Genomic DNA, 26,034 nt, shown 5'->3' on the forward strand with positions numbered 1-26,034 from the left:
TTACTTAGCAGTGTTGATCATTGTAACTTTCTGTGAAATTTCTATATTCCAAGGATTGCTTGAAGTATTTCATAAATATTAAAAACTCAGTTACTCCTCTCAAGAACAAATGTAGGAGATACCATCATCACTTATCTTCACTTCCATCCTCCCTTTACAAATGAGCCAATTTAGAACTAAGGATTAAGGGCACAAGGCCACATAGCAAGTGACAGGACCAGATCCCCCAGACCCCAGGGCAGATCCTTGCAATTTCCATCCAGCTGCCTCTCTCTGTAGTGTACTTTTCCATCTTACATATACTACATCATTTTCACAAGGGTAGTTCCTGATCAAACTAATGGAGATTCTGTGATGTGCAACTCTTTGGAAGTTTACATTAAAATCTTTTTCTAAACTCTTTAAGGTATCAGTGATTAAAGCTGGGGTGATGAAAATAATGTCTACAAGTTGAGCAACTTCTGTCAAAAAATAAACTGTTCCTAAAGCCATTTTTAGAGTATTGTTTTATCTGCTTTTCATCCACACCATGAATTAAGCCAAAATACACATAGTTCCTTGATAGAGCAATGTGCTTTTTGAAGCTTCCCTTATCTGAAGCACATGTGTTACATAGCTAAGAAACCTGCAACCATTCTGATTTGGTAAATTAAGGTCACGCTGACCCTTGAGATTATCAAAACATGGATTTCAGAAGCTGTAGAGTATACTCTTTTATGTTACAGTTTCAAGAAATTCAATCAAACAACATTGAGTCACTTGCTTCTTCTACAACATGGTAATAGTTTGCATAGTCATCTGGGTTTTGTTTTTCCCCATGAGAAGACAAGTCAACAGCACTGACACCTGAAGGTGATTATGTGACTGTTTTGTTCTTGCAAAGCCACATGTTTATGTATTTTACAAATATGTAAAAGTCATAGTTCTTTAAAATGAAAAGCAACACTAACATTATTAAATAAAAAAACAAGCTTACATCTTAAGACTGCTACATTGTTTAACTATATTAGTGAAACTTTGCAAGTTCATCAACATTAAGTTCTTTCCCTGTGTTGATGACAAGCTACACAGAAGTGGGGGTACTGGCATTTTCATGGAAATGGTCTTTGCCAACCTCCCACTAGCTCTGAGTTTAGCCAGCAGTTTGATCAATAGTCCTACCATTTGCCAATTAATGGACAAACAATGCTAAACAAATGATTGCAAAACCGAATCTGACTAATTTTCATAACTTGATGTAACTAGATAAAAATAAGCTTGAAATTTATGTGTTTTCCAAGTAAATTCAAAGTGCTATTCTTAATATTTCCTTTAAAATATTAGGATATGTGTATATATATTAATTTTGCTTAAGAACTAATTCTTCCAAAAACTAGTGATAAAGATAAGTTTATATTTTTATGTTTATTGTACCTTTTCTTTCCAAATCTCTGAAAACTGGTTGAAGAAAGTCATATATTAAACAGTATTTGTAAAAGATGGTTTTGAAAATTAGCTTAATATTAATAAACTTAACTGGTCAATACAAACAGGTCAGTGTTAGAACAATTGATCTTCACTTCTGTAGGTACTGTGTACCTACTTTTTTATTACTTGTGCATTTTAGTGAACATTTGGCAGATAATTTACTTAATTGGGAAAACATTGAGGATATCTCTAAAAATAATAATGTGCTTACCATCATATCAAAATGTAGTAATTTAAAAAAGATTATCCTTACCTTGCACAGTAGCTCATGCCTGTAATCCTAGCTAATCAGGAGGCTAAGCTCTGAGGATTAAAGTTCAAAGCCAGTCCGGGAACAAAAGGACCTGAGACTCTTATCTCCAATTAATCTCTAGAAAAAGGGAAGTGGGGCTTGGCTCAAGGGTAGTGTGGTAGCCTTGAGCTGCAGAGCTCAGGGACAGTGCCCAGGATGAGTTAAAGCCTCATGACCCACAAGAAAAACAAAAAAGATTATTCTTACATTTTTTAATGGTAGTACAACTACCAATCTACCAATAAATATAAATATATAATAGTTCTTAATATTATTTTGTGTCTCTCCAGTAAAACATTTAAATATATTCCATTTGCTTACAGAGCTCCAAGTGGCATAAAAGATACAGAGCCTTTATTTTTAGTTAAAGAGACAGTGAAACCAGGTTTTGCCCTTATTTTTTATTTATCTGACTTGGAGGATGTCATATAATTTTCAGACCCTCAATTGTCTCTGTGTAAAAAGTAAAGGCTTTCCACCGAGAGTTTGGCCTAGTGGTAGAGTGCTTGCTTAGCATGCATGAAGACCCAGATTCAATTCCCCAATAGGTACCACATACCTAGAAGCTGGAAGCAGTGCTGTGGCTCAAGGGGTAAAGCGCTAGCCTTGAGGAAAAACCAAGGACAGTGTTTAGACCCTTAGTTCAAACCCCTGGACTGGCAAAAAAAAAAAAAAAAAAAAAAACTTTGCAACAAATCTAATAACAACAGATACTGGCAGGGATGTGGCCAGGAGGGATCACAGGAGTGTAAACTTGTTCAACCACTATGGAAAGCAGAAAGCAGTATGGCAGTTCCTCAAAAGACTAAACATAGAACTCCCACTCCCAGCAATCCCACTCCTTGGAATTTACCTAATCATCCAGAAACAAGGACATACTAAAGCCACTTGCACAACGATGTTTATTGCAGCACTATTTACCATAGCTAAGATATGGAACCAACCCAGATGCCCCTCAGTAGATGAGTGGATCAACAAGATGTGGTATTTATACACAATGGAATTCTACACGGCCATCAGAAAGAATGACATTGATCCATTTGTAAGGAAATGGTAAGACTTGGAAGAAATCATATTAAGTAAAATAAGCCAGACCCAAAGGAACATAGGCTCGATGGTTTCCCTCATTTGTAATAATTAGTCCACACCTAAGACTCTCCTAGCAGAGGATTACAATAGTACAAAACCTAGATACATAAGGCCATATAGGATGAGGCTAAATGAAAGGATCTCCAGGATATGGAAACAAGAGCTTTATATTGTGTGATTGTTGTTCTTAATATATTGTTATTTCTCTTCTCTTTTGTTGCCCTTTGGTTAATTTCATATTGTTACAGTACCTGACTTTGCTATCTGGCATATTGTACATACCCTTATTTGCTTTTTTTGAAATAAGAAAGGGAAGGGGGGAAAATGAGATGATTGGAAAGGGGTTGGGGGAGGGAAATGGGAATAAAAACACAAGAAGGAGTATCAGTGTGTGAGAAGTAATGTACCTTCTATCTGGCAAATATAACTGCAACCCCTCTATACATTACAATAAAAAATATTTTTAAAAAATTTAAAAAAGGCTTTCCACAAAAGTTTCTAAGTTCCTTTCTAACTTGGCCATGCTTTTTTTTTTTTTGAGCACCCTGGAATATTTCTTTAAATCTGAGCTCCAAAAAGACCTAGGTAGAATAGAAGGGACATAGGTTATGGGGGGAAAAAACATTGTCATGGCTCATGATAAGACCTTGTAATTTTTTTTTGAAAATATAAAAAAATAGATACAGTGGCTCATGCCTATAACTCTAGCCACTTAGGAGGTTTGAAATTTAAAGATCATGATTTGAAGCTAGCCCAAGAAGAAAAGCACATGAAACTCTTGTCTCCAATTATCCACCAAAAAGCTGGAAGTCAAGCTATGGTTTAAGTGGAGGAGCACTAGCCTCCACCTAAAAAGGCTAAGAGACAGGGCCTAAGCCCTGAGTTCAACTCTCAGGACTGGTATAAAAAGAAAAAGGAAAGAAAAGAAAAAGGAAAATAAGAGAGCATTTAGCTACATAAACTAGGGGAAAAGAGAAAAAACAATAATATTCTCTAATGTTCCTGTGTATTTCTAAAGTATTAGAGAATATTATAAAAATCTATATGCTGGGCCATGAGTTTAGCCTAGTGGTAGAGTGCTTGCCTAGCATGCATGAAGACCTGAATTCAATTCCTCGGTACCACATACATAGAAAAAGCCAGAATTGGTGGTGAGGCTCAAGTGGTAGAAATTTAGCTTGAGAAAGTCCAAGAACAATGCTCAGGCCCTGAGCTCAAACCCATGACTGGCAAAAAAAAAAAAAAAAAAAAAAAAGGAAAAAAATCTATACGGTAACAAATTGAAAATCCTAGAAAAATAGACCTATAAACAGATATAATTATGACCTACCAAATATGAGCCATGAAGTCATTAAAAAACAAAAACTGGGGCCAGCGCTAGTGGTAGAGTGCTTGCCTAGCATGCACTATGCTCTGGGTTAGATTCCTCCGTACCGCATACACTGAAAAAGAACTGGAAGTGGTGCTGTGGCTCAAGTGGTAGAGAGCTGGTCTTGAGGAAAACCCAAGGATTGTGCTCAGGTCCTGAGATCAAGCCCCAGGACTGGCAAACAAAAACAAAAACAAAAACAAAAAATGAATAGACCAATAATGAGTCTCAAATGAGACTGAACCAGCAGTAAGATATCTCTCAACCAGATAAAAACCAGGATCACATAGATGACTTCACTATTAAATTTAACCAGACTAAAAAGAAAAGCTAATTCTCCTTAAGCTATTGCAAAGAACTAAAAGGAAAACTGGCCAAATCTATGAGGCCAGCACTAATCTGTTAACCAAAACCAGATAAGGACACAATGAAAAAGAAATTATACACCAATGCTGTTGATTAACATTGACACAAACATTCTCAACAAAATACTATCAAGTCCAATTTAATACCAGACCAAAAATATTCACCATGATTAAGTTGATCTTATCTCATGGTTGACTGCAAGGATGGATTAATATATACAAACAAACAAATATAATACAGAATGCCAACAGAATGGAGAATAACAATCATAATATCATCCCAAAAGATGTAGAAAAAGTCTTGTAAAAAGTAAATAGAAAGGATGAGATATCAGAACTGGGGTGCATCTCAGTGTCAAAGCGCTTGCCTAGCATCCTGAATTCCATCCCCAGTACCAAAAAAGAAAGGACAAAAAAGTATACATATATATAGTATATATAGTATATATATATATATATATATATATATATCACTGGTCTTCAAACTACACCACTACAAGAGTTATACAGAATTGACAAATTTGAAGTTGAAACTTGAAACATACTATTGAACACCTGGACATTCAATTTATCCTAAGCCTTGAGCAAAATCAAACAAACAAACAAAAAACAAAAACAATAAACACCTCAGGGAAAGTTCCTAGAACCTAAGTTCAAGTTCCTGAACTAGCACAAATGAGGTAAAATAAAAGGAACATGCCTCAACAAAGATAAAATTTAAGCCAACATCACTATCACTTGGGAAAAAAATAATGTCATCTAAAGTCAGGAACAAGACAAGAATGCCCTCTCTCCTCAATCTTACCAATATAGTATTAGAATTCCTAGACAAAGCAATAAGGCAAGAGAAAGAAATTTAAAAATTCACATAGGAAAGGAAGGTATCAACTCTTTTTAAATAAAAACAATAGTAAACAGTCAATGTAATTTATAACATGCCCAGCATATAATAAAAGAAATTACTAGGGTAAGGAGTTTGGCATAGTGGTAGAGTGCTTACCTAGCATGCATGAAGACCAAGATTCAATTCCTCAGTACCACATACATATAAAAAGGCCAGAAGTGGTGCTGAGGCACAAGTGGTAGAGCTCTAGCCGTGAGAAAGCCCAAGGACAGTGTTCAGGCCCTGAGTTCAAGCCCCAGGACTGGAAAAACAACATCAACAACAACAATAACAACAACTTAGTCCAAGAATGAGAAAATCTCGACATGGAATGTAGTCTCTTGCTAGAATGTTTGTCTAGCATATACAAAGCCTTGGATTCAATTTCTCTGTACCACATGCACAAAAAAGTCAGAACTGATGCTGTGGCTCAAGTGATAGTGTGCTAGCCTTGAGAAAGCTCAAGAATAGTACTAAGGCCCTGAGTTCAAGCTCCAGGACTGGCAAAAAAAACAAAGGATGAAAGGAAAAAAGGAAAGGAAAGGAAGGAAGGATGGAAGGAAGGAAGGAAAATTTAGTAGTTAAAGTAAATGTAATTGTAAAATTGTAGAATCCATAAAAATACAGAAACAAAATATAATAGCTAAAATCATGGAAGAATTTAGTAGCTCATCATCATTAGTTTCTAACATTACATGTAGTGACACAATTATTTGAAAGTATTCTGTGATATCTTAAAAATGCTTAATATATTCTAGAACAGCCACTAATAAGCAAGATAATATGAGCAGCCAAAGATATAGATGTTGACTGAAAAAGTAAATAATAGTGTAAGAGTAAAAAGGGGTATGATTTACCTTCAAAAGTATCTAATAATTACATTAATGTTACCATATTAATATGACAAAAAAGAAATGATTAGAAAAACCAGTGTTAGATATTATTACTCAAAACTTTAATTCTCCACAAGCAATAGTGAAAAACTCAAATATGAGACAAAAAAGTATTCACGTATATTGTAAATGTAGGACTAAGATTGCCAAAACGCACCCTATGCACTTACAAACCAATGAATTATAGTGAAATTTTCAATAAATGTAAATAAAAATTGTAGAAATTACAAATATAAAGCAGACGTTAGTAGTCTATTTGTTAAAAAAGTAATAATGGCCAAAAATATGTATCCTAACTCCAAGCTAGATAGAAATATTGCAGGCTTATATTATGTAATATACAATAAATTAATCAAACCTGTAATATTGCTCTTTCAGGCAACAATGAGATATCAAATGGTAGGTTTTCACTGAAGTCGAATAAACTCTCTGAAGACAGTCCTTCAGTTCTCTTGGATTTTAACGCATTTCTCCATGTTTTCAACTGAAGTTCATGTTCTATTGCCTGTAGTGAAAGGAATTTACAAATTCCATGGGTCAGACAAGATAAAGAATTTAGAGCTAAGTGACTGACATATTGACAGCACCATGTAAAGATTACTTATCATCAATATCATGACAAAATTATAATTTTTTAAGGCCAACCGTTTAGCCTAGTGGTACAGTGCTTGCCTATCAGGCACAAAGACCTGGGTTCGATTCCTGGTAACACATACATATAAAAAAGCCAAAAGTGGTGCTGTGGCTCAAGTAGTAGAGCTCTAGCCTTGAGAGAGCCCAGGAACAGTGCTCAGGCCCTGAGTTCAAGGCCCAGGACTAGCAAAAAAAAAAAAATAATAATAATAATACACTAGGCCTCCTTGGCACAGGTCAAAACTTTCTCAATAAAGACCAAGAATCACAACAAATCAGAGAAAGGCTGGATAAGTGGGACTGCATTAAACTGCAGAGCTTTTGATGGCTAAAGACATAGCTAGTAAATTAATTAGGAAGCCTACAGAATGGGAGAAGATCTTCACCAATCATACAACGGACAAAGGCCTCATATCTAAAATATATCAACAGCTCAAAAAATTGAATCACTCCAAAACTAATCTCCAAAGAAACAACCATCCCGTTAAAAGATGGGCCAAAGACTTAAAGAGAGTCTTCTCTGAAGAGGAAACAAAAATGGCCTATAGACACATGAAGAAATGCTCAACATCTCTGGTCATAAAAGAAATGGAAATCAAAACAACTCTAAGATTCCACCTCACTCCAGTTAGAATGGCCAGGATCAGGAAAACGAATAATAACAGATGCTGGAGGGGATGTGGCCAGGAGGGATCACTACTACACTGTTGGTGGGAGTGCAAACTCGTTCAACCACTATGGAAAGCAGTATGGCAGTTCCTCAAAAGACTAAACATAGAGCTCCCCTATGACCCAGCAATTCCACTACTAGGCATTTAGCCAATCGTCCAGAAACAAGGACATACTAAATCCACTAGCACAACGATGTTCATTGCAGCACTATTTACCACAGGAAAGATATGGAACAAACCCAGATGTTCCTCAGTTGATGAGTGGATCAACAAGATGTAGTATTTATACACAATGGAATTCTATGTGGCTGTCAGAAAGAATGACATCGTCCCATTTTTTAGGAAATGGAAAGACTTAGAAAAAGTCATATTAACTGAAGTAAGCCAGACTCAAAGGAACATAGGCTCAATGGTTTCCCTCATTTGTCATAATCAGTAGAAACCTTAGGCTCTCATAGCAGAGATTTGCAATAGAGAAAAACCTAGATACATAAGGCCATACAATATGACGCTAAATGAAAGGACCTCTAGGATATAGAAACAAAAGCCATATAATGAGTGATTGTTGTCCTTAATGTACTATGTTATCTCTCATCTCTTTTGCTGTCCCTTTGTTATCTCATATTGTTACAGTATCTCACTTTGTTATCTGCTATATTGGATATATTTGTATTTGGTTATTTGAAATTGGATAGGGAAGGGGGGAAAACAAGATGAGGGGTGGGAGTGAGGAGGAGGGAAATGGGGACCAAGACATGAGAAAGGGTATCAATGTATGTGAATTAATGCACCTTCTATCTGGCAAACACAATGTAACCATTCTATTAATTACAATAAAAAATATACGAAACAGAGATTCCCTCCTTTTTTTTTTTTCTTTGCCAGTCCTGGGTCTTGGGCTTTCTCAAGGCTAGCGCTCTGCCTTTTGAGCCATAGAACTAGTTCTGGCTTTTTCTATATATGTGGTATCAAGGAGTTGAACCCTAGTCTTTGTGAGTGCTAGGCAAACACTCTACGACTAGGCCAAACTCCTGGCCCAAGATTCCCTCCTTGAACACTTATATGTTAAACTTGTCATTTAAAATATAATGTAAAAATCAACGTTAATAAATTTTTTAAAAATATATATGAAAAATATATGGGGAAAAAACTTATGTTTTCAGAAAGCCCACCAAAAACATAATATTCATGATTTTAGTGACTACATTATTACCATAAATTAATGTGATTGTTTAAAATACTGGTTTCCAAAATACCGTACCAGCTCATCTTCTCGAATTTGAGCCCTTCGTCTTGCTTCTTTCCGCCAGCGGTCTATGAAAATTTTTTGCCTGTATGTAGTGTACATCTTATACAACCGTAATAGGGTCTCTGGAGAGAATGTATTAGAGTAATATATATAGTTAAAGCAATTTCAAAAAAATCCTAAATGATTTCATAGTCTATTTTGATAGCTCATAGTATGGAACCAAAGATGCTTGGAATAGGGTTTTTATTTATTTTAATTATATCCAAAACTCATTAGGTTTAACAGTATTTAATAGTACTCTTAAGACTTTATGTATGTATAATATATAAATATTATGTTGTCCTTAGAAATTAAGATACAACAGAATATAATTGCTTTTTTAAAGCAAGTCTACTTTTTTTTTTTTTTTTTTTTTTTTTTTTTGCCAGTCCTGGGCTTGAGCTCAGGGCCTGAGCACTGTCCTTGGACTTTCTCAAGGCTAACACTCTACCACTTGAGCCTCAGCACCACTTCCGGCTTTTTCTATATATGTGGTACCAAGGAATCAAACCCGGGTCTTTGTGCATGCTAGGCAAGCACTTTAACCACTAGGCCAAACTCCCAGCCCACAAGTTTACTTTTATAAAACAGAACTTCTAAACATATTCATAAAAAATAGTCACAATATTAAATATTAATATTTAATGTCCTGGAATTTAATATGTCAGAAATAAAAGGATTGCCTTAGATATACTAGCTGGAGTCCACAGCTCAAGTATAGCAGCCACTTTTAGTTAAATACTTTTTGCTTAAGTTCTTTCCCACCAAAATAACTTCCCATACATTTAAGTGCTGAAGTTAATTTCAGTTTTAATCTTTTTAGTTATAACTAATATGACTAGTTATAACTTAAAAGATAAAGAGATAACTAGATAAAAAGATAACTAGTTATCTTTTAAGTTATAACTAGTGAGCCTTGTGGCTCACACCTGTAATCCTAGCTACTTAGGAGGCTGAGATCTGAGGATCAAGGTTCAAAGCCAGCCCAAGCACAAAAGGACCTGAGACTCTTATCTCCAATTAACCTCCAGAAAATGAAAGTGGGGTTTGGCTCGAGGGTAGGGCAGCAACCTTGAGCTGAAGAGCTCAGGGACAGTGCCCAGGTCGAGTTCAAGCCCCATTTTCCACACAAAAGAAAAAGAAAAAGAAAAAAACATTCTGAGGGTAGTTACTACATTGTTCTATCAGTAACTGTATTCTCTAAACTAAATAAGTTTATAATATTTGTGATTAAGTCTTTATTATAGTATTATACAATGCATAATGTTTAAATGTTCATTATGCTTTATTAATCTTACATTCATTTTATTTTGAAAATCATAACAAGGTTATTATTTGGAATTTTTGACAATAAATACTCAAGCAAAATTTTAACTGTTTTCATGAGCAAGAGTTATGTAGAACATTGCACTGATAGTATGACTTGCATGCCCCCAGTACTGAAAAGAAAGAAAGAAAGAGAAAGAAGGTGGGAAAGGAGGGAGGGAGAAAGAAAGTGTGTGTGTGTGTGTGTGTGTGTGTGTGTGTGTGTGTGTGTGTGTATGAGAGAGAGAGAGAGAGAGAGAGAGAGAGAGAGAGAGAGAGAGAGAGAGAGAGAGAGAAATAAGAGAGGAAGATTAACATTCATAAAGTTCCATGAGATGAATGAAAAGTGGTACATTTTCACTTAGAATATTTTAAGGGACTTGTAACTTTGAAATAACTTGCTTTAGAATAGAAATCTTCCCTGTATAAATATACTGGATACTTTAGAAACAAATGTTTCCATGTTGTCCAATAGTGAGTTAAGATGAGATAAAAAGTAAAAGGCGGGATTTAGAAGGAATGGAAATACAGAAAAGGAACAAGTAGATGGAATTAGGGGAGGAGAAAAGAGAGTGGGGTAGAAAGAACATCAGGAGAACCTCATGGGTCAATTTAACCATAAGAAGTAGATTGGCAAGGAAAAGAAAGGCAAAATAAAGAAGAGATGAAATAATGAAAGGGAAGGGCCAAGTAAGAGAATGTTTAAGGGAGAAAAAAACTGAACAGAGGAGCACAAAGAACTGAGAAATCAACACAAGACAAAAACAACCTAGAGGCAAAACAACCTAGAAGGTGAAACCAAGAAGTGCAAAGAGGAGAAAAATAATAATAATAATTTTTTTAAACCATAAACTGCTTTCTCTCTAGAACTTGAAAGGAATTTCCATTCTGTAAAGGCATTTTAAAGAGTGTTATCTCTTACGATTATAACCATGGTGGGTATTACTTAAATAACTTACCAGTTCCTAACCTTTATTACGTAATATAAAGTTCAAACAGTCAAGATGGATTGATATCTTTGTCTCGTGTGTGTGTGTGGGGGGGGGTTATTTTGGCTTTGTTCTTTACTAGTACTAAGGACGGAACCCAAGTCCTTGCTACTAGCACTGAGTCTAATCCCTGAGTCTAACCCCTCATTGCACTGATATTAAGATCTTCAAGAGATCTGTGCTTAAGGAGGATACAGACAATGGTGGGTAAAAGAAAATGGTTTCCCAATGCATCCCAGCCACAGACAAGTAGATAAATACTGAGTATATATCCCATTGAGTCTAACCCCTCATGTGTTGATATTAAGACCTTCAAGAGGTCTGTGCTTAGGGAGACACAGACAGTGGTGATTAACCGAAAACAGTTTCCAAATGCATCCCAACCACAGACAAGTAAATATACAAAGAGTTGTCTTACAACTCTAAATGACTAGACGTTTTTATCCCTACTATCTCCTAAGATAACACACAGGAGCTGTCCAGTCTTTATAACCACTAAAACAGAGAACAGTGTTTTCCTTAATTTTCCTCCTATATACATTAAATAAAGGAGCTGCACGAAAAGTAGAGCTCTGCAGTCAATTTTGGTATCCATCCATAATGTACTGGCTCTCTATTATGTAAAAAAGCTACAAGTAGATCCCTATTTATGCTTATACATGCATGTACACAAATACAAATAAAATTTGATTTAAGTATCCCTATCTCAAGTACAATAAAATCTATTAACATAAATCTTATTGAGCATTTTAAGTTAGTGGCTCTACTATCCTAAACATACATTCCTTACCTTTCTAAACATGCAAACCATGCTTAACAGTTTCTTATTTACATTGGTAAATACAAAAAATAGTAATTATATATAATAATTTACCACAAAGTTTTTCTTTTTGCCTTCTTATATAAGAGTACCAGGCACGAAATACTGATTTTTGAATTTGTAAATGGTAATGTGATACTGCTCTTTCTAGATCTTCTGCTGGGATAGCTTCATCACTCACGTGCATTATTGCCACGTCTCTCCAAGAACTGCGGGCAGGAGATACAGAAGAACAGTATTTTATGTTAGGGGAAAAAAAGTGTACAAATTAGGAGGAATAAGAAATGATGCTTTCTTAAACTGGGTGATGGTGGCTCATGCCTATAATCCTAGCTACTCAGAAGGCTGAGATCTGAGGATCATGGTTCAAGGCCATCCCAGGCTAAAAGACCATGTGAAACTCTTTCCTCCAGTTAACCACAGGAAAACAGAAATGGTGCTGTGGCTCAGTTCGTAGATTATAGATTTGAGCTGAAGAGCACAAAGAGCACAAAGAGCACAAGGCCGAGGCCCAGAGTTCAAGCCCACCAATCTATCAAAAAAAAAAAGAAAGAAAAAAGAAATGATGCTTTCTTTCTCTCTCTTTCCTCCTAAACCAAGAGAAGAAGAAGAAGAAGAAGAAGAAGAGGAGGAGGAGGAGGAGGAGGAGGAGGAGGAGGAGGAGGAGGAGGAGGAGGAGGAGGAGGAAAAGAAAACTTTATGAGTTGGTAATATCCTGAGGAATTCCTGATGACTTTAACAAGGACAACAGATTATATGACAGACCTATTTTTTTAGACAAGATAAATCATGGGATAACATGCTATGATAATTTTAATTTACCAAAAGACTTATCATAATGCTGATTTTAAAGGAAGGAGATCAAAATTCTGAAACATATTGGACTTCAATGGTTTCAGAAATTTTATATCCCAAAGAAATAAAGAAGAGCAGGGTACTGGTGGCTCATGCCTGTAACCTAGCTACTCAGGAGGCTGAGACATGGGGATCATGGTTCAAAGCCAGCCTGGGCAAGAAAGTTTGTGAGACTCTTATCTCCAATAAACTACTCAGAAAAAGCTGGAAGTGGCACTCTGGTTCAAGGGCAGTTCCCAGGCCCTGAGTTCAAGATCTATGAGTGGGGGTGGGGGAGTGAGAAATAAAGAAGATATTATAAATAAATACAAGCTGACTAAATATAAGAGAAACAATATAAAATTATTTTTTTAAATCATGTTTAAAATATAAAATCACTACTAGCCCTAAATGAGTTTTTCACGGTGGGAAAAACATAAAGTGCCGAGAATGTGGCCTATTGGTAGAGTACTTACCTAGCATGTATAAAGCCCTGGGTTCAATTCCTCAGCACCACATACACAGAAAAATCCGGAAGTGGCTCTGTGGCACCAAGTGGTAGGGAGCAGGGGGGGAGCCTAGGCCCTGATTTCAAGCACCAAGACTGGCAAAGATGAAAGAAGAGAAGAAAGAAAGAAAGAAAGAAAGAAAGAAAGAAAGAAAGAAAGAAAGAAAGAAAGAAAGATAGATATATAAAATTTACATTCTTACCAAAAGTGGGTCTTTACTAGATGCCCCGTGTAGAAAGTGCATGCTTTTATCATCAATTCTGGAGTCATCTTAAATAAATAAATAATTGAAATAGGCATCAGAAATAAGTAGAATCAATGGGTTCCCTATGCCAAATCTTTTAGAGAATGAGAACAATGATTGCCTCTGGGAGAGGAATTGGGCACCTGGGAGTGAGGACTGGATTGAAAGTACAATCTGAAAATTACATATCTAGGAATTTTATTATGTAGAACATCATCTGCTTTTAAAAATTAGAATCATGGGCTGCAAGTTTGGCCTAGTGGTAGAGTGCTTGCCTAGCATGCACGAAGACCTGGGTTCAATTCCTCAGTACCACATACATACAAAAAAGCTGGAAGTGGTGCCGTAGCTCAAGTGGTAGAGCGCTAGCCTTGATAAAAGTCCAAGGACAGGCCGAGAGTTTGGCCTAGTGGTAGAGTGCTTTGCCTAGCATGCACAAAGACTCAGGTTCAATTCCTCAGTACCACATACATAGAAAAAAGCTGGAAGTGGTGCTGAGGCTCAAGTGGTAGAGCTCTAGCCTTGAGAAAGTCCAAGGACAGTGCTCAGGCCCTGAGTTCAAGCCCCAAGACTGCCAAAAAGAAAAAGGAAAAGGAAAGAAAAGAACTGAGTGATTTTGCTTCTTGGAAGTATAAAATTAGATCATTTTCTATTCTTTTTTGAGAGGTTGGGGAGGGCTATCTCAGGATCCCAGGGCAATCCTCCGGCTTCAACTCAGGGCATATGAACTATCCCTGTATTTTTGTTTGAAGCTATTGTTCTATGACTTGAGCCACAGCTTTTTTAGTAGTTAATTGAAGATAACAGTCTCACAGAATTTCTTGCCTAATCTGGTTCAAAGCATAATCCTCAGTAGCCAGTATTACAGTTATGAGACATGAGCACCCAGTTCTACTTTCTTTTTAAAAATAAAAGAATGTAATCCTAGCTACTCAGTAGGCTGAGATCTGAGGATCAAGGCCCAAAGCCAGCCTAGGCACTAAAGAATGTGAAATTCTTATTTCCAATTAATCACTAGAAAAAGGGAAGTGGGACTATGGCTCAAGGGTAGTGTAGTAGCCCTGAGCTGAAGAGCTTAGGGACAGAGCCCAGGCCAAGCTCAAGTCCCATAACCCACAATAAATAAACAAACAAACAAACAAATAAATAAGTTCTGGGGCTTAATTGAGGTACTCACACTCTTGCTTAGCTTTTTCACTCAAGGCTGGTGCTCTACCACTTGAGACACAACTCTACTTTTAGCTCTTTAGTGGGTAATTGAAAATAAAAATTTCACATTCTTGCCCGGTCTGGCTTTGAACTGCAATCCTCAGATCTCACCCTCCTCCGTAGCTAAAATTATATGTGTAAGGCACCAATGCCTGACTAGGATTTTTTAATCATCAAAGTCTAAATTATGCTAAACAATGTAATATTCACAATGAGATATAAGTTTATTTCATCAATTATTTATAACACATGTCAAAGTAAGTGCTAGAGGAAGCAGCTTCCTTACACATGCTATCCTTAAGACACAAATGTTTGTTGTCAATAAATGCTTTAAATGGCAACTAGTAAGGGATATATTAGGTAACGAAAACAATATGCAAAAAAGTGCCCCTGAATAGAAGATTTGGCTGTAGAAAGATTAAAAATTCATCCCACCTTTAGAAAATATAGTAGATCATAATAACATTGCTAGAAAAAAAAGACAATTGACTGTATTTTCAAATGTCATGTTTTTGACAGGTGCTGGTGGCTCATGCCTGTAATCCTAGCTATTCAGCAGACTGATATCTAAGGATCACAGCTTGAAGCTAGCTGGCTCAGTTAAGTCCATAAGACTTTTATCGTCAAGCAACTGCCAAAAGCTACAAGTGGAGCTAAGGTCAAAGTGGTAGAGTGCCTTGAATGAAAAGCTAAGGGACCTTCCCAAGTCCTAAGTTCAAGCACCAATACCAACACCAAAAGAGGAAAAGAATAGGACTTCTAGATACAATTGAAATAGCCCAAGAGAAATAAGCCAGAGGAAAGACTAAAGGATAGGCCGGATACATAGCTTAGTGGTAGAGAGCTTATCTAGCACGCACAAAGCCCTGGGTTTGATTCCTTGGTACTGCATACACAGAAAAAGCTAGTAGTAGCACTGTGACTCAAGTGGCAAGAGCACTAGCCTTAAGCAAAAAGAGTCCAAGGACAGTGCCCAGGCCTCGAGTTCAAGCCCCAGGACTGGAAAAAAAAAAAACTAATGGATAATTATGAGGCCTACTAACCATTTCTTTCAATAAACAAGATGCAAAGGAAAATAATCAGGACAGTTGTCAATTACAAAACAATTAAATACAGAACAATCAAGTACATAATATGTGTCTGTGAATTCTAATTTGGATAGAGTTATATGTAAAAAGACACATTAACTTGGGAACATAAATATGGAATATATTAATATAATCAGTGTCAGATTATATTCAGAAATTATTATTATGCAAAACAATGCTCTCATTTGATTCTCAGCTGATACATAAAGATAAAATTATACACATTAATGAGAGCTATGTTTTTGTTTTGTTTTGTTTTGTTTTATCTGTTGTGGGGCTTGAAATCTGGGCCTGGGTGCTGTCCCTTCATATATGTGTGTGTGTGTGTGTGTGTGTGTGTATATATATATATATATATATATATACACACATATTAACTAATGTATTATATATGTATATATATATACACACATTTACTAATGTGTTATACAAGAGTAACTGGTTATCCATGTATGCATATATATACATATATATTATGTGTATACATACATATATATGTATATTGCATATATGCATATATTTGTCATTTTGTTATGGTGATGATAATCTTCAATGTCCTTTTTTCTAGCTTTGTCTGAGTGTAGTTTGTAAATATTTTATCCCATTCTGTGATTGTCTTTGTATTCCTGTGATTGTTTCCTTTGTTGTACACAGACATTTTAGTTTAAAGTAATCTTATTTGTCTATTCTTGCTTTTATTTCCTGGGGTTTTATCCAAAAATACCCTAGCCCATTTTCAATATCCCGAAGAATTCCACATGTTCTCTGCTAGTAATGTAATAGCTCCAAATTTAAGTTGGCTTCATATTTGAGTTGATTTTTGTAATTGGTGAAATGCAATACTCTAGTTCCATTTTTCTTCATGTAAATGAAAAAACTTCCCAGGACCATATACTGAAGAAAAAATAAATACTTTCTCCAGTGCATGTTCTGAGTACTTTTGCTGAAAATCAGTTGGCTCAGCAAGAGTGTGAGTACCTCAATTAAGCCCCATTTTCTTTGCCATTTTACCTACACCTTTTTTTTAATGTTATGATTCTTTCCTTTTTTTTTCTCTTTCTTTTCCCACATTCCTTCTGTCATTCCTAGAAACACAGTGACAACTCTGGGTACAGTCTGAATAAAAATGATATCTACATTGATACAGTCACCTGCTTTTTAATCTCCTGGTTCTCAACCCTAGTATTTCTTGGGTAAGAACTCACAATAGTGAGGAATCTCCCCCCACCTTTGTTTGTTTGTTTGTTTGTTGTTTTGTTTTCGTGGGTTTTTTTGCTGTTGTTGCTTTTGTTTGGCTTTGTTTCTTTTTTCTTTTTAAAATTTTTATCATTGAAATCTCCTATATCTACCTCCCTTTTTTCTCTATATATTCTTCTTATTACTCTTCTTATTTCCATAAGTTTTATCTAAGTTCTTCTAAACTTTGTACTCAAATATTTTACCTGACTATCACCTTAGGTTAGTTATCCTTACACTATACCTTTTCTTCATTACTATAATAATCTTACACTCTTACATTATTCTTTTCCTACCTCCCCTGTTGTCTTTCATATTATTTTTCTTTCTCTGGTCCTCTGTTCAACTCTTATAATGCATGGAATTACATTTGATGGTTGTTGAGCAATGCTGTATATCTAGGTGTTCAATTAAACTCTAGGTCCAGAGGGACTTAAATACAATAGAAATTGGATTGAGGGGCTTATTGTTTTGATCATAAATCAGTAATCTGTGGTTTTATTAGATTTGTATGTAAGTGCACAAAAAGAGAGAGTGATAATTCCAATCTAAAATCGTGAACATCTATTGTCAGCCAGCTAAAGAGGACTAGGTTGGTTATATCTGAAAAATTATAATCTTGTTTAGTATTAATCTTGCTCCCATTTTCAAATGGGCAGAACAAGAAACTCAAGAAAAATGTCAAATCAAGGAACAGTATCTCCCACCAAATATAAACAGGCAATGGAGCAGTCAGTGGCAAATCGAGAGGAGAGTCTTCCAAGTGCTACACAAATGCAATTGATAAACATCATTAATGAAAAGTGTGAAAGAATAAAGAAAGAGATAAGGGGGTTAGCCAGAGCTAAACAAGAGGAAACCATAAACAAGGTGATATGTGAAAAAGGGGAAGCCATAAAGGAAGCCATAACAAAGGTTTTTCAAAGAAAAATGGACAAATTTATAGAATCCACAAGCAAAAAGGTGACCGAACTCCAACAAATGTCCAAAGAGAATAATGCTGCTGAGCTAACCACTCAAATGGAAATCAAGGAGTTAAAGAAATCCACACAAGATCTAAAACAAGAGATGCAAGGCATCAAAAATGAGCAATTAGGGCCGGGAGTTTGGCCTAGTGGTAGAGTGCTTGCCTAGCATGCACGAAGACCCGGGTTCAATTCCTCGGTACCCCACATACATAGCAAAAAGCCAGAAGTGGTGCTGAGGCTCAAGTGATAGAGCTCTAGCCTTGAGAAAGCCCAAGGACAGTGCTCAAGCCCTGAGCCCAGGACTGGCAAAAAAAAAAAAAAAAAGAGCAATTAGAAGGAAGGGAGATGAAGAATGAAGTAGAAAGGTTTGACAGCAGGTTAGACAATGCAGAAGACAGAATTTCCGGGGTTGAAGATAAATTAGTTGCTATAAAGAAAGAACAGAAAATGAGTCAATCCAAATCTAGGAAATATGAGAAAATGCTTCAGGAGGTCCAAGACACAATTAGGAAGCCTAATTTAAGGCTAATTGGTATTGAGGAGGGTCTGGAGAAAGAGGTCAAAGGCATTGGAAATATACTTCAGGGAATCATCTCAGAGAACTTCCCAAATATCCAGAAGGGCAGGCCCATCCAGATACAAGAAGCTTTTAGAACCCCAAACAGACCTGACCAGAAAAGGACATCCCATCGCCACATTATAATCTGAACAGGATCAATAGAGACCAAAGAAAGGATCCTAAAAGCAGCCAGGGAAAAGAGAACAATCACCTACAAAGGCAGGACAATCAGAATAACCCCAGATTTCTCAGCAGAGACCATGCAAGCAAGAAGAAATTGGATCTCAGGAAAACATTACGTAGCAACCAAACCAACATTACAGAAAATTCTCAAAGATGTTCTACACATTGAAAACCAACACAAATGTAATGCAGAGAAAGAAATGGCACCTAAAAATCATGCCATGTAAGTACCACAAGAACTGTCAAGACACAGGCCCTAATGAAAGCTTTTAAAAATTGCAGGAACTGGGCCGGAAGTTTGGCCTAGTGGTTAAAGTGCTTGCCTAGCATGCACAAAGACCCGGGTTCGATTCCTTGGTACCACATTCATAGAAAAAAGCCGGAAGTGGTGCTGAGGCTCAAGTGATAGAGCTCTAGCCTTGAGAAAGTCCAAGGACAATGCTCAAGCCCTGAGCTCAAGCCCAGGACTGGCAAAAAGAAAAAATGGCAGGAACTAATAAATATTTTTCAATCCTAACTCTCAATATCAATGGACTTAACACTCCAATTAGATGGCATAGACTATCTAGTTGGATCAAACAGTAAGACCCATCATTCTGCTGTCTTTTAAGAGACACATCTTGCCCCCCCCCCAAAATGAACATTTTTTGAAAGTGAGAGGTTGGTATATAGCTTATCAAGCTAACAGCCCCCATAAATGGCTGGAGTTGCCATCTTCATATAAGATAAAATAGACTTCAAACTAAAATTAGTGAGAAAAGACAAAGAAGATTACTACATACTACTAAAGGGATCTTTCCTCCAGGAGGACATAATCATCATAAATATCTACACATCTAATCCCGGAGCACCGAACTTCATCAAGCAAACTTTACTTTCACTGAAACCATACATAGATCAAAACACACTGATTGTTGGTGACTTTAACACACCCCTCTCACCTATGGACAGATCAACCAGGCAAAAACTCAACAGAGAAACCTTAGAATTGAACAACTATATAGACCAACTAGATCAAACAGACATCTGCAGATTATTCAACCCAGCAAAAACACATTTTAGGGCATAAAACAAACCTGGGCAGATTCAGAAACACTGAAATTATTCCCTGAATTCTCTCAGACCACAAGGGCATCAAATTGAAACTGAATACCCATCTCCACCAACGAAAACCCTGTAACTCATGGAGATTGGTCATCGAGGAGATCAGAACAGAAATCCAACAGTTTATGAAATTTAACAAAAAGAAGCACACAAAATACCAGCTCCTTTGGGACATGGCAAAGGCAGTACTCAGAGGAAAATTTATAGCTCTGAGTGCCTATAAATAACAAATTGGAAAAATCGCAAACCAATGTGTCACCTTAAGCTCCTGGAAAAAAGGCAACAAACCAACCCTAATCCCATTAGAAGGAAGCAATTTATTAAAATCAAAGCAGAATTAAATGAACTGGAGCCCCAAAAAACTATAGAAAGAATCAACAAAACAAGGAGTTGGTTCTTTGAAAAAATTAACAAAATTGACAGACCCTTAGCAAATCTTACCAAAAAAAAAGAAGGGAGCATACCGAAATAAACAAAATCATAGATGAGAATGGTAATATCACGACAGAAATTACCAAGATCTGGAGCATCATGAGGGAATACTTTTCAAACCTTTAGGCCAACAAATTTGAGAATCTAGAAGAAATGGATGAATTTCTAGCCAATATTAACATACCCACACTGAACCAAGAAGAACTAACCCAACTAAACAGGCCTATTTCAAGCACTGAAATAGAAATGGCAATAAGAGAACTTCCATCTAAGAAAAGCCCAGGGCCAGATGGATTCACAGCTGAATTCTATAAGGTCTTCAAAGCAGAGCTCACACCAATACTCCTCAAGTTCTTCAACAAAATTGAAAATGAAGGCTCTTTACCAAACTCATTCTATGAAGCCAGTATAACCCTCATCCCCAAACCAGACAGAGATGCATCAAAGAAAGAAAACTATAGACCCATTTCTTTGATGAGTATTGATGCAAAACTTCTCAACAAAATACTGGCCATTTGTCTACAACAACTCATAAAAAAATATACACTATGATCAAACAGAATTCATCACGAGGAGGCAAAGCTGGTTCAACATATGCAAATCAATTAATATAATTCAACACATCAACAGGAGCAGGGACAAAAATCACATGATTGTCTCAATAGATGCAGAAAAGACATTTGACAAGATCCAACACCCCTTTATGTTAAAAGCTCTGGAGAAACTAGGAATCCATGGAACATTCCTCAGTATAATAAAAGGCTGTGTATGACAAACCCACAGCTAGTATTATACTTAAGGCAAAAAGCTAAAGCCATTCCCTCTAAAATCAGGAAAGGATGCCCACTCTCTCCACTCCTCTTTAACATAGTATTAGAATGCCTAGCCAGAGCAATAAGGCAAGAAGCAAAGATAAAGGGGAAAGAGGAAGTGAAACTTTCCCTTTTGCAGATGACATGATTCTGTACTTAAAGAATCCTATAGACTCCACTCCCAAGCTCTTTGAGCTGATTCAAAACTTTGGAAAGGTAACAGGGTATAAAATTAACCCTCAAAAATCAACTGCCTTCCTCTATGCCAACAGTGAGAGAAATGAGGCAACAATCAGGAAAGCAACTCCTTTCGCAATAGCCTCAAAGAAAATAAAGTACCTAGGAATTAGCTTAACTAAGAATGTAAAGGACCTTTTTGATGAAAACTTTAAAACCCTGAAAAAGGAAATTAAAGCAGAACTGAGGAAATGGAAAAACCTCTCATGCTCCTGGATTAGAAGAATCAACATAGTGAAAATGACAATCTTGCCAAGGGCTACCTACAGATTCAACCCAATACCCATCAATATCCCAATGTCATTCTTTAAAGAAATAGAAGAGGCAATCCAAAATTTCATAGGAAATAATAAAAGACCCTGTATAGCAAAAACACTTCTTAGCAGAAAAAACAGTGCAAGAGGAATTTCAATACCAAACTTTATACTCTATTACAGAGCTATAATTAATCAAAACAGCTTGGTACTGGCACAAGAACAGGCCTGAAGACCAATGGAATAGAACTGAAGACCCAGATATTAAACCACAGACCTATGGCCACCTAATCTTTGATAAGAGAGCCAAAAAACTAGAACAGAAGAAAGACAGCCTTTTCAACAAGTTGTGCTGGCAGAACTGGTTAAGCACCTGCAGAAAACTAAAGTTGGATCCTTCTTTGTCACTCTGCACTAGAATTAACTCCAAATGGATCAAAGACCTGGAGGTAAAAGCTGGCACACTGAAAACTTTACAAGAAGGAAAAGGAGACACACTAGGCCTCCTTGGCACAGGTCAAAACTTTCTTAATAAGGACCAAGAAACACAACAAATCAGAGAAAGGCTGGATAAGTGGGACTGCATTAAACTGCAGAGCTTTTGTATGGCTAAGGACATAGCTGGTAAATTAATTAGGAAGCCTACAGAATGGGAGAAGATCGTCACTAAACATATAACAGACAAAGGCCTCATATCTAAAATATATCAACAGCTCAAAAAAATTAATCACTCCAAAACTCCTTTTCTAACAAAGTCTGAAGTTGCTAGGATGTCTCTTGGAACTCTGTACAGTGATTTAGGGATTCCCTAAGGATTTCTACTGGACACAACCTGTTTTTATGGCTTATAAGAATCTTGTCAAAATATTGAGAATGAGGATGCTTACTCTAGAATGTGGTTTTTAAAACTTTTAACATCTTTCACCAATGATTTCCAAGGTTTTTTAACCAAAATTACAGGGAAAGCAAAACTGTCCTACAGTTAAAGAGATAAGGAAGGAGGATCCAAAATCCTGTATCTGGGCCTCCTCTGGCCCTGAAGGCTGTTCCCCAAACATCTCCAAGATATAAGCACTCTCTACCAGATCATAGCTCTGTGGCTGATAAATTAGAGTCATTAATCTAATCTGAATCTATGATTCAGATCAACTAAGATGTAGCATAGGAGTTTTGCCCGGCATAGCAGTGCCTTTAGGTCACCTCAGGCTGGGCAGAATCATCTGTCCCTCTGTTTCTCGGCAGCAGAACGTTCATTAGTAAGGAGCAGGAGAACTCAATCCATCCTTGTAAATAGAAACATAGGATTATTCCCAGCTCTCAGCAACTATCTGAACATACCTTTAATTGCAAGTTTCATAGCCCAATTTCACCAGCAGCCCCTATCTCATTTGGGAGATCATCCAACATCATATAGTGTCCCCCATAACTGATCTATATTGGTTTCTTTCTCTTTCCCTATGGACTTTTTACTATTTTCGCTTCTTTTTGCATTCACAGTCTTTGTTCTAAAAGTCTCTGTCCCTTTCCTTTCCCTAGTTAGAGGATCAAAAATCAGCTCCTTTCAGGAACAATCAGGTCTGGTTTTCAAGTTCAGTCTCATTCATGAGACTTTATGAGCATGGTTCCTTTCTCCTCATCTGTGAGGGCAACCAGCAGAGAATGGAGGATTGAACACAAAGGGAATCAGATTAGAAGGAAAACATCCTTTATTAAAGCTTTCCTAAGAGATGTTTTTATGAAGAGAAAAGGGAAAGGTCAAGATTAAGAATGAGGAGGAACAAATGTCTATGAGCTTCCTGGATATTTGAAGTTACTGAGAATGTGGCTGTGTAAGTGTGTGTGTGTGCATGTGTGCGTGTTGTTCATTCAGTTTTCTCGGTGCCTCCCATTCAAATAATCTGACCTCAGACCTTCCATGAAACCTAAAATCTATTAGAGAATTTCCACAAGAACTCATGTATGCTTAGTAACTAATAATTACCAGTTGATCATCCAGTCCAAAAAGCTGTTCCATATAAGTTTCAGATAATCTTCTAATTTTTGGTTTCATTGACGGCTCAATGCACATATCCCTGTGACAAAATCATAAAACAATGTCAACATGACATCTGACTTATGGTCTAATGTTATTAGTAAGAGTAACATGTATTTCACAGTGAGCATGTATGTTATCTGTGTTTATCTGTGGGGCCTACCAACCTGCACAATGACGGTTAACAATTTGAAATTGGAAACAGCCACCAGGAGGACATTATTTTGATACTGTTCAGTGAGTATTTTGGCTTGAAAATGCTTCTCTATCATAAACCAACACAATACTTACCATAGAAGACTTTCAAGACCATTTTCAATGATAAAAATGATCATTTCTTCTAAGTATCTCAGTGGGTCATCAGGACATGTAATAAGGATACCACATAACAGTGCCTACAGAAAAAAGGAAAATGAATCAGTGTTTTTGAATTTTCATGTTCTAGCTCTGCAACAAATGAACTTTCCCATATAATTAAAAGGTGAAATAAGTTGAGAATTTTAAAACAAATATATTTGTACATGTTTATTCAATGGTGATATTTGGAGATATTTTTATAGAGGCAAATAAAAATAAGTATACATGCCTCTCTCTGTAACTCCAACAGAAATGACAAAATAGTTGTTGCACAGTATTCTGCATGATAGGAAAAGTAAAATCTTTTCATGAATTTGAAGACAGAGTTATGATGCTTTGCATTGATAGTTTCTACTTTTTAGTACAAGGAGAACAAAATTTATAGGTAAAAAATTCCTCAGAGCCAGGAGCAGTGGCTCATGCCTGTAATCCTAGCTACTCAGGAGGCTGAGATCTGAGGATCAAGGTTCAAAGCCAGCCCCAGCACAAAAGGACCTGAGACTCTTATCTCCAATTAACCTCTAGAAAACAAAAAGTGGGGCATGGCTCCATGGTTGGGCGGTAGCCTTGAGCTGAAGAGCTTTTCATTAGTGGTGAAGAATGAAACAGGATGTTATTTGAATGCAACATTAGAGGTCAGCCCCTCCATAGCTCCCATGTGGAAACTACCTGGCTGCCTTTTAGGTAACAGAATGGTTTTCCAAATCCAGTTTGCGTCTGTTGTGAGAACCATTTTGTTCTTAGCAACTATGTACTCTTGGTTTGGGAGAAAAGGAAATCAATCTGCAGATGATGGAGCCATCCCTGGGAGCCCCTGGGATGAGGCTGGGACAAGAGTTTGGAGCTGGAGAAGGATTTAATGTTTGAGTCTAAGATGTTTTGCCTTTGTCTTAAGGGGTAGATTCCCACCCTGCAGGCTGCACACTAAGAGGGAGGAGGCAGAGCTCTTGTGAAGGAGTAAATTGTATTATGCAGGATTCAATTAGATTTCTCCCCTTCTCTTCCTTATTCCTGTCTCCTCCCTCTTTCTCCACATTTCTTTTCCTCCCCCTTTCCCTCTTTGCCTCCCTCCCTCCTTCTTCCTTTTCTTCCTTTTCCTTCTCTTCCCTTTAGATCTTTCAAACTCCTTTCTTCCTTTCTTTCCTGAGTGTAATCTCCCAGCCATTTTGCGGGATCCTGAACCCCCTCCCCCAGCAATAGAGTCACCAGCACTCAGTGAAACAAGCTAGCAGTGTAGTGGCTACTCTACACTTTCAGGCTGGTAGAGAGCAGCCCAGAGCTTCAGTGGGGCTGAGCTTTTAAAGGTAAACACCACACACAGGTGATCAGAATGACACACAGGTGGTGGTCATTGTCTGCTGTCCAGTCAATAACAAGGATGGAACCACTCGCAGGTGGTTATAACCACGAACAAGTGGTTAAGCATTTTTTTTGCAAAAACATAAACAATTTGGCAGCGAAGCCTGCCAGGTTATCCACTGAGGATACTGTAAAAACTGATAAAGCCCCTAGGCTTAGGTCTGCTGACACTTGAGGGTGAAGATGGAAAGAACTGCGCTGCCTAACTCAAGGGGTGGGAATATTTTGTTCCTAAAGGAAAAGAGCAGGAGAAAAAAAACAGTAGGTGTGATTTCTAGGTAGGATAAAAGCCTAAGAAATTCCTAAGGGCATTTTCAGGTGGTTTCTATATCTACAGAGCTCAGAATTTATGAACTATGAGCTATAAACCTTTGCTCTGTCACTAATGGAGAAATGCTCAGTAATTCCATATGCAGTTGAAGACTGGATAGAAGAAAAGAACACAGTAATATGTTTGCCTAATCCATGCATGTAATTTATATACTAGCTTGTTTGTCACACTGACCTACAATATCTCCAATAAATATACTCTGTGTGGATTGTGGAAGACAAC

At 36.9% G+C, this 26,034-nt stretch overlaps 1 protein-coding gene across 4 annotated transcripts in view; it reads right to left on the bottom strand.

The window, feature by feature from the left end:
- Fbxl13 (F-box and leucine rich repeat protein 13) overlaps positions 1–26,034 on the bottom strand; it is a 129,644-nt gene that overhangs the window by 94,977 nt on the left and 8,633 nt on the right. For 3 of the 4 annotated variants that reach the window (XM_090332924.1, XM_090332922.1, XM_090332921.1), the window contains exons 2-7: positions 24,057–24,160; positions 23,715–23,805; positions 13,610–13,677; positions 12,119–12,273; positions 8,924–9,033; positions 6,717–6,863 (exon numbers count right to left, since the gene is read on the bottom strand). In XM_090332924.1, coding sequence (XP_090189050.1) covers positions 6,717–6,863; positions 8,924–9,033; positions 12,119–12,273; positions 13,610–13,677; positions 23,715–23,805; positions 24,057–24,160 — 675 coding nt within the window. Of the gene's footprint in view, positions 1–6,716; positions 6,864–8,923; positions 9,034–12,118; positions 12,274–13,609; positions 13,678–23,714; positions 23,806–24,056; positions 24,161–26,034 lie in introns of those variants that run through there. The other variant, XM_090332925.1, reaches the window with a different exon arrangement.

This window comes from Megascapheus bottae, chromosome 5 (assembly GCF_031878675.1).
Source record: "Megascapheus bottae isolate mThoBot1 chromosome 5, mThoBot2.hap1, whole genome shotgun sequence".
NCBI classification, from domain to species: Eukaryota; Metazoa; Chordata; class Mammalia; order Rodentia; family Geomyidae; genus Megascapheus; species Megascapheus bottae.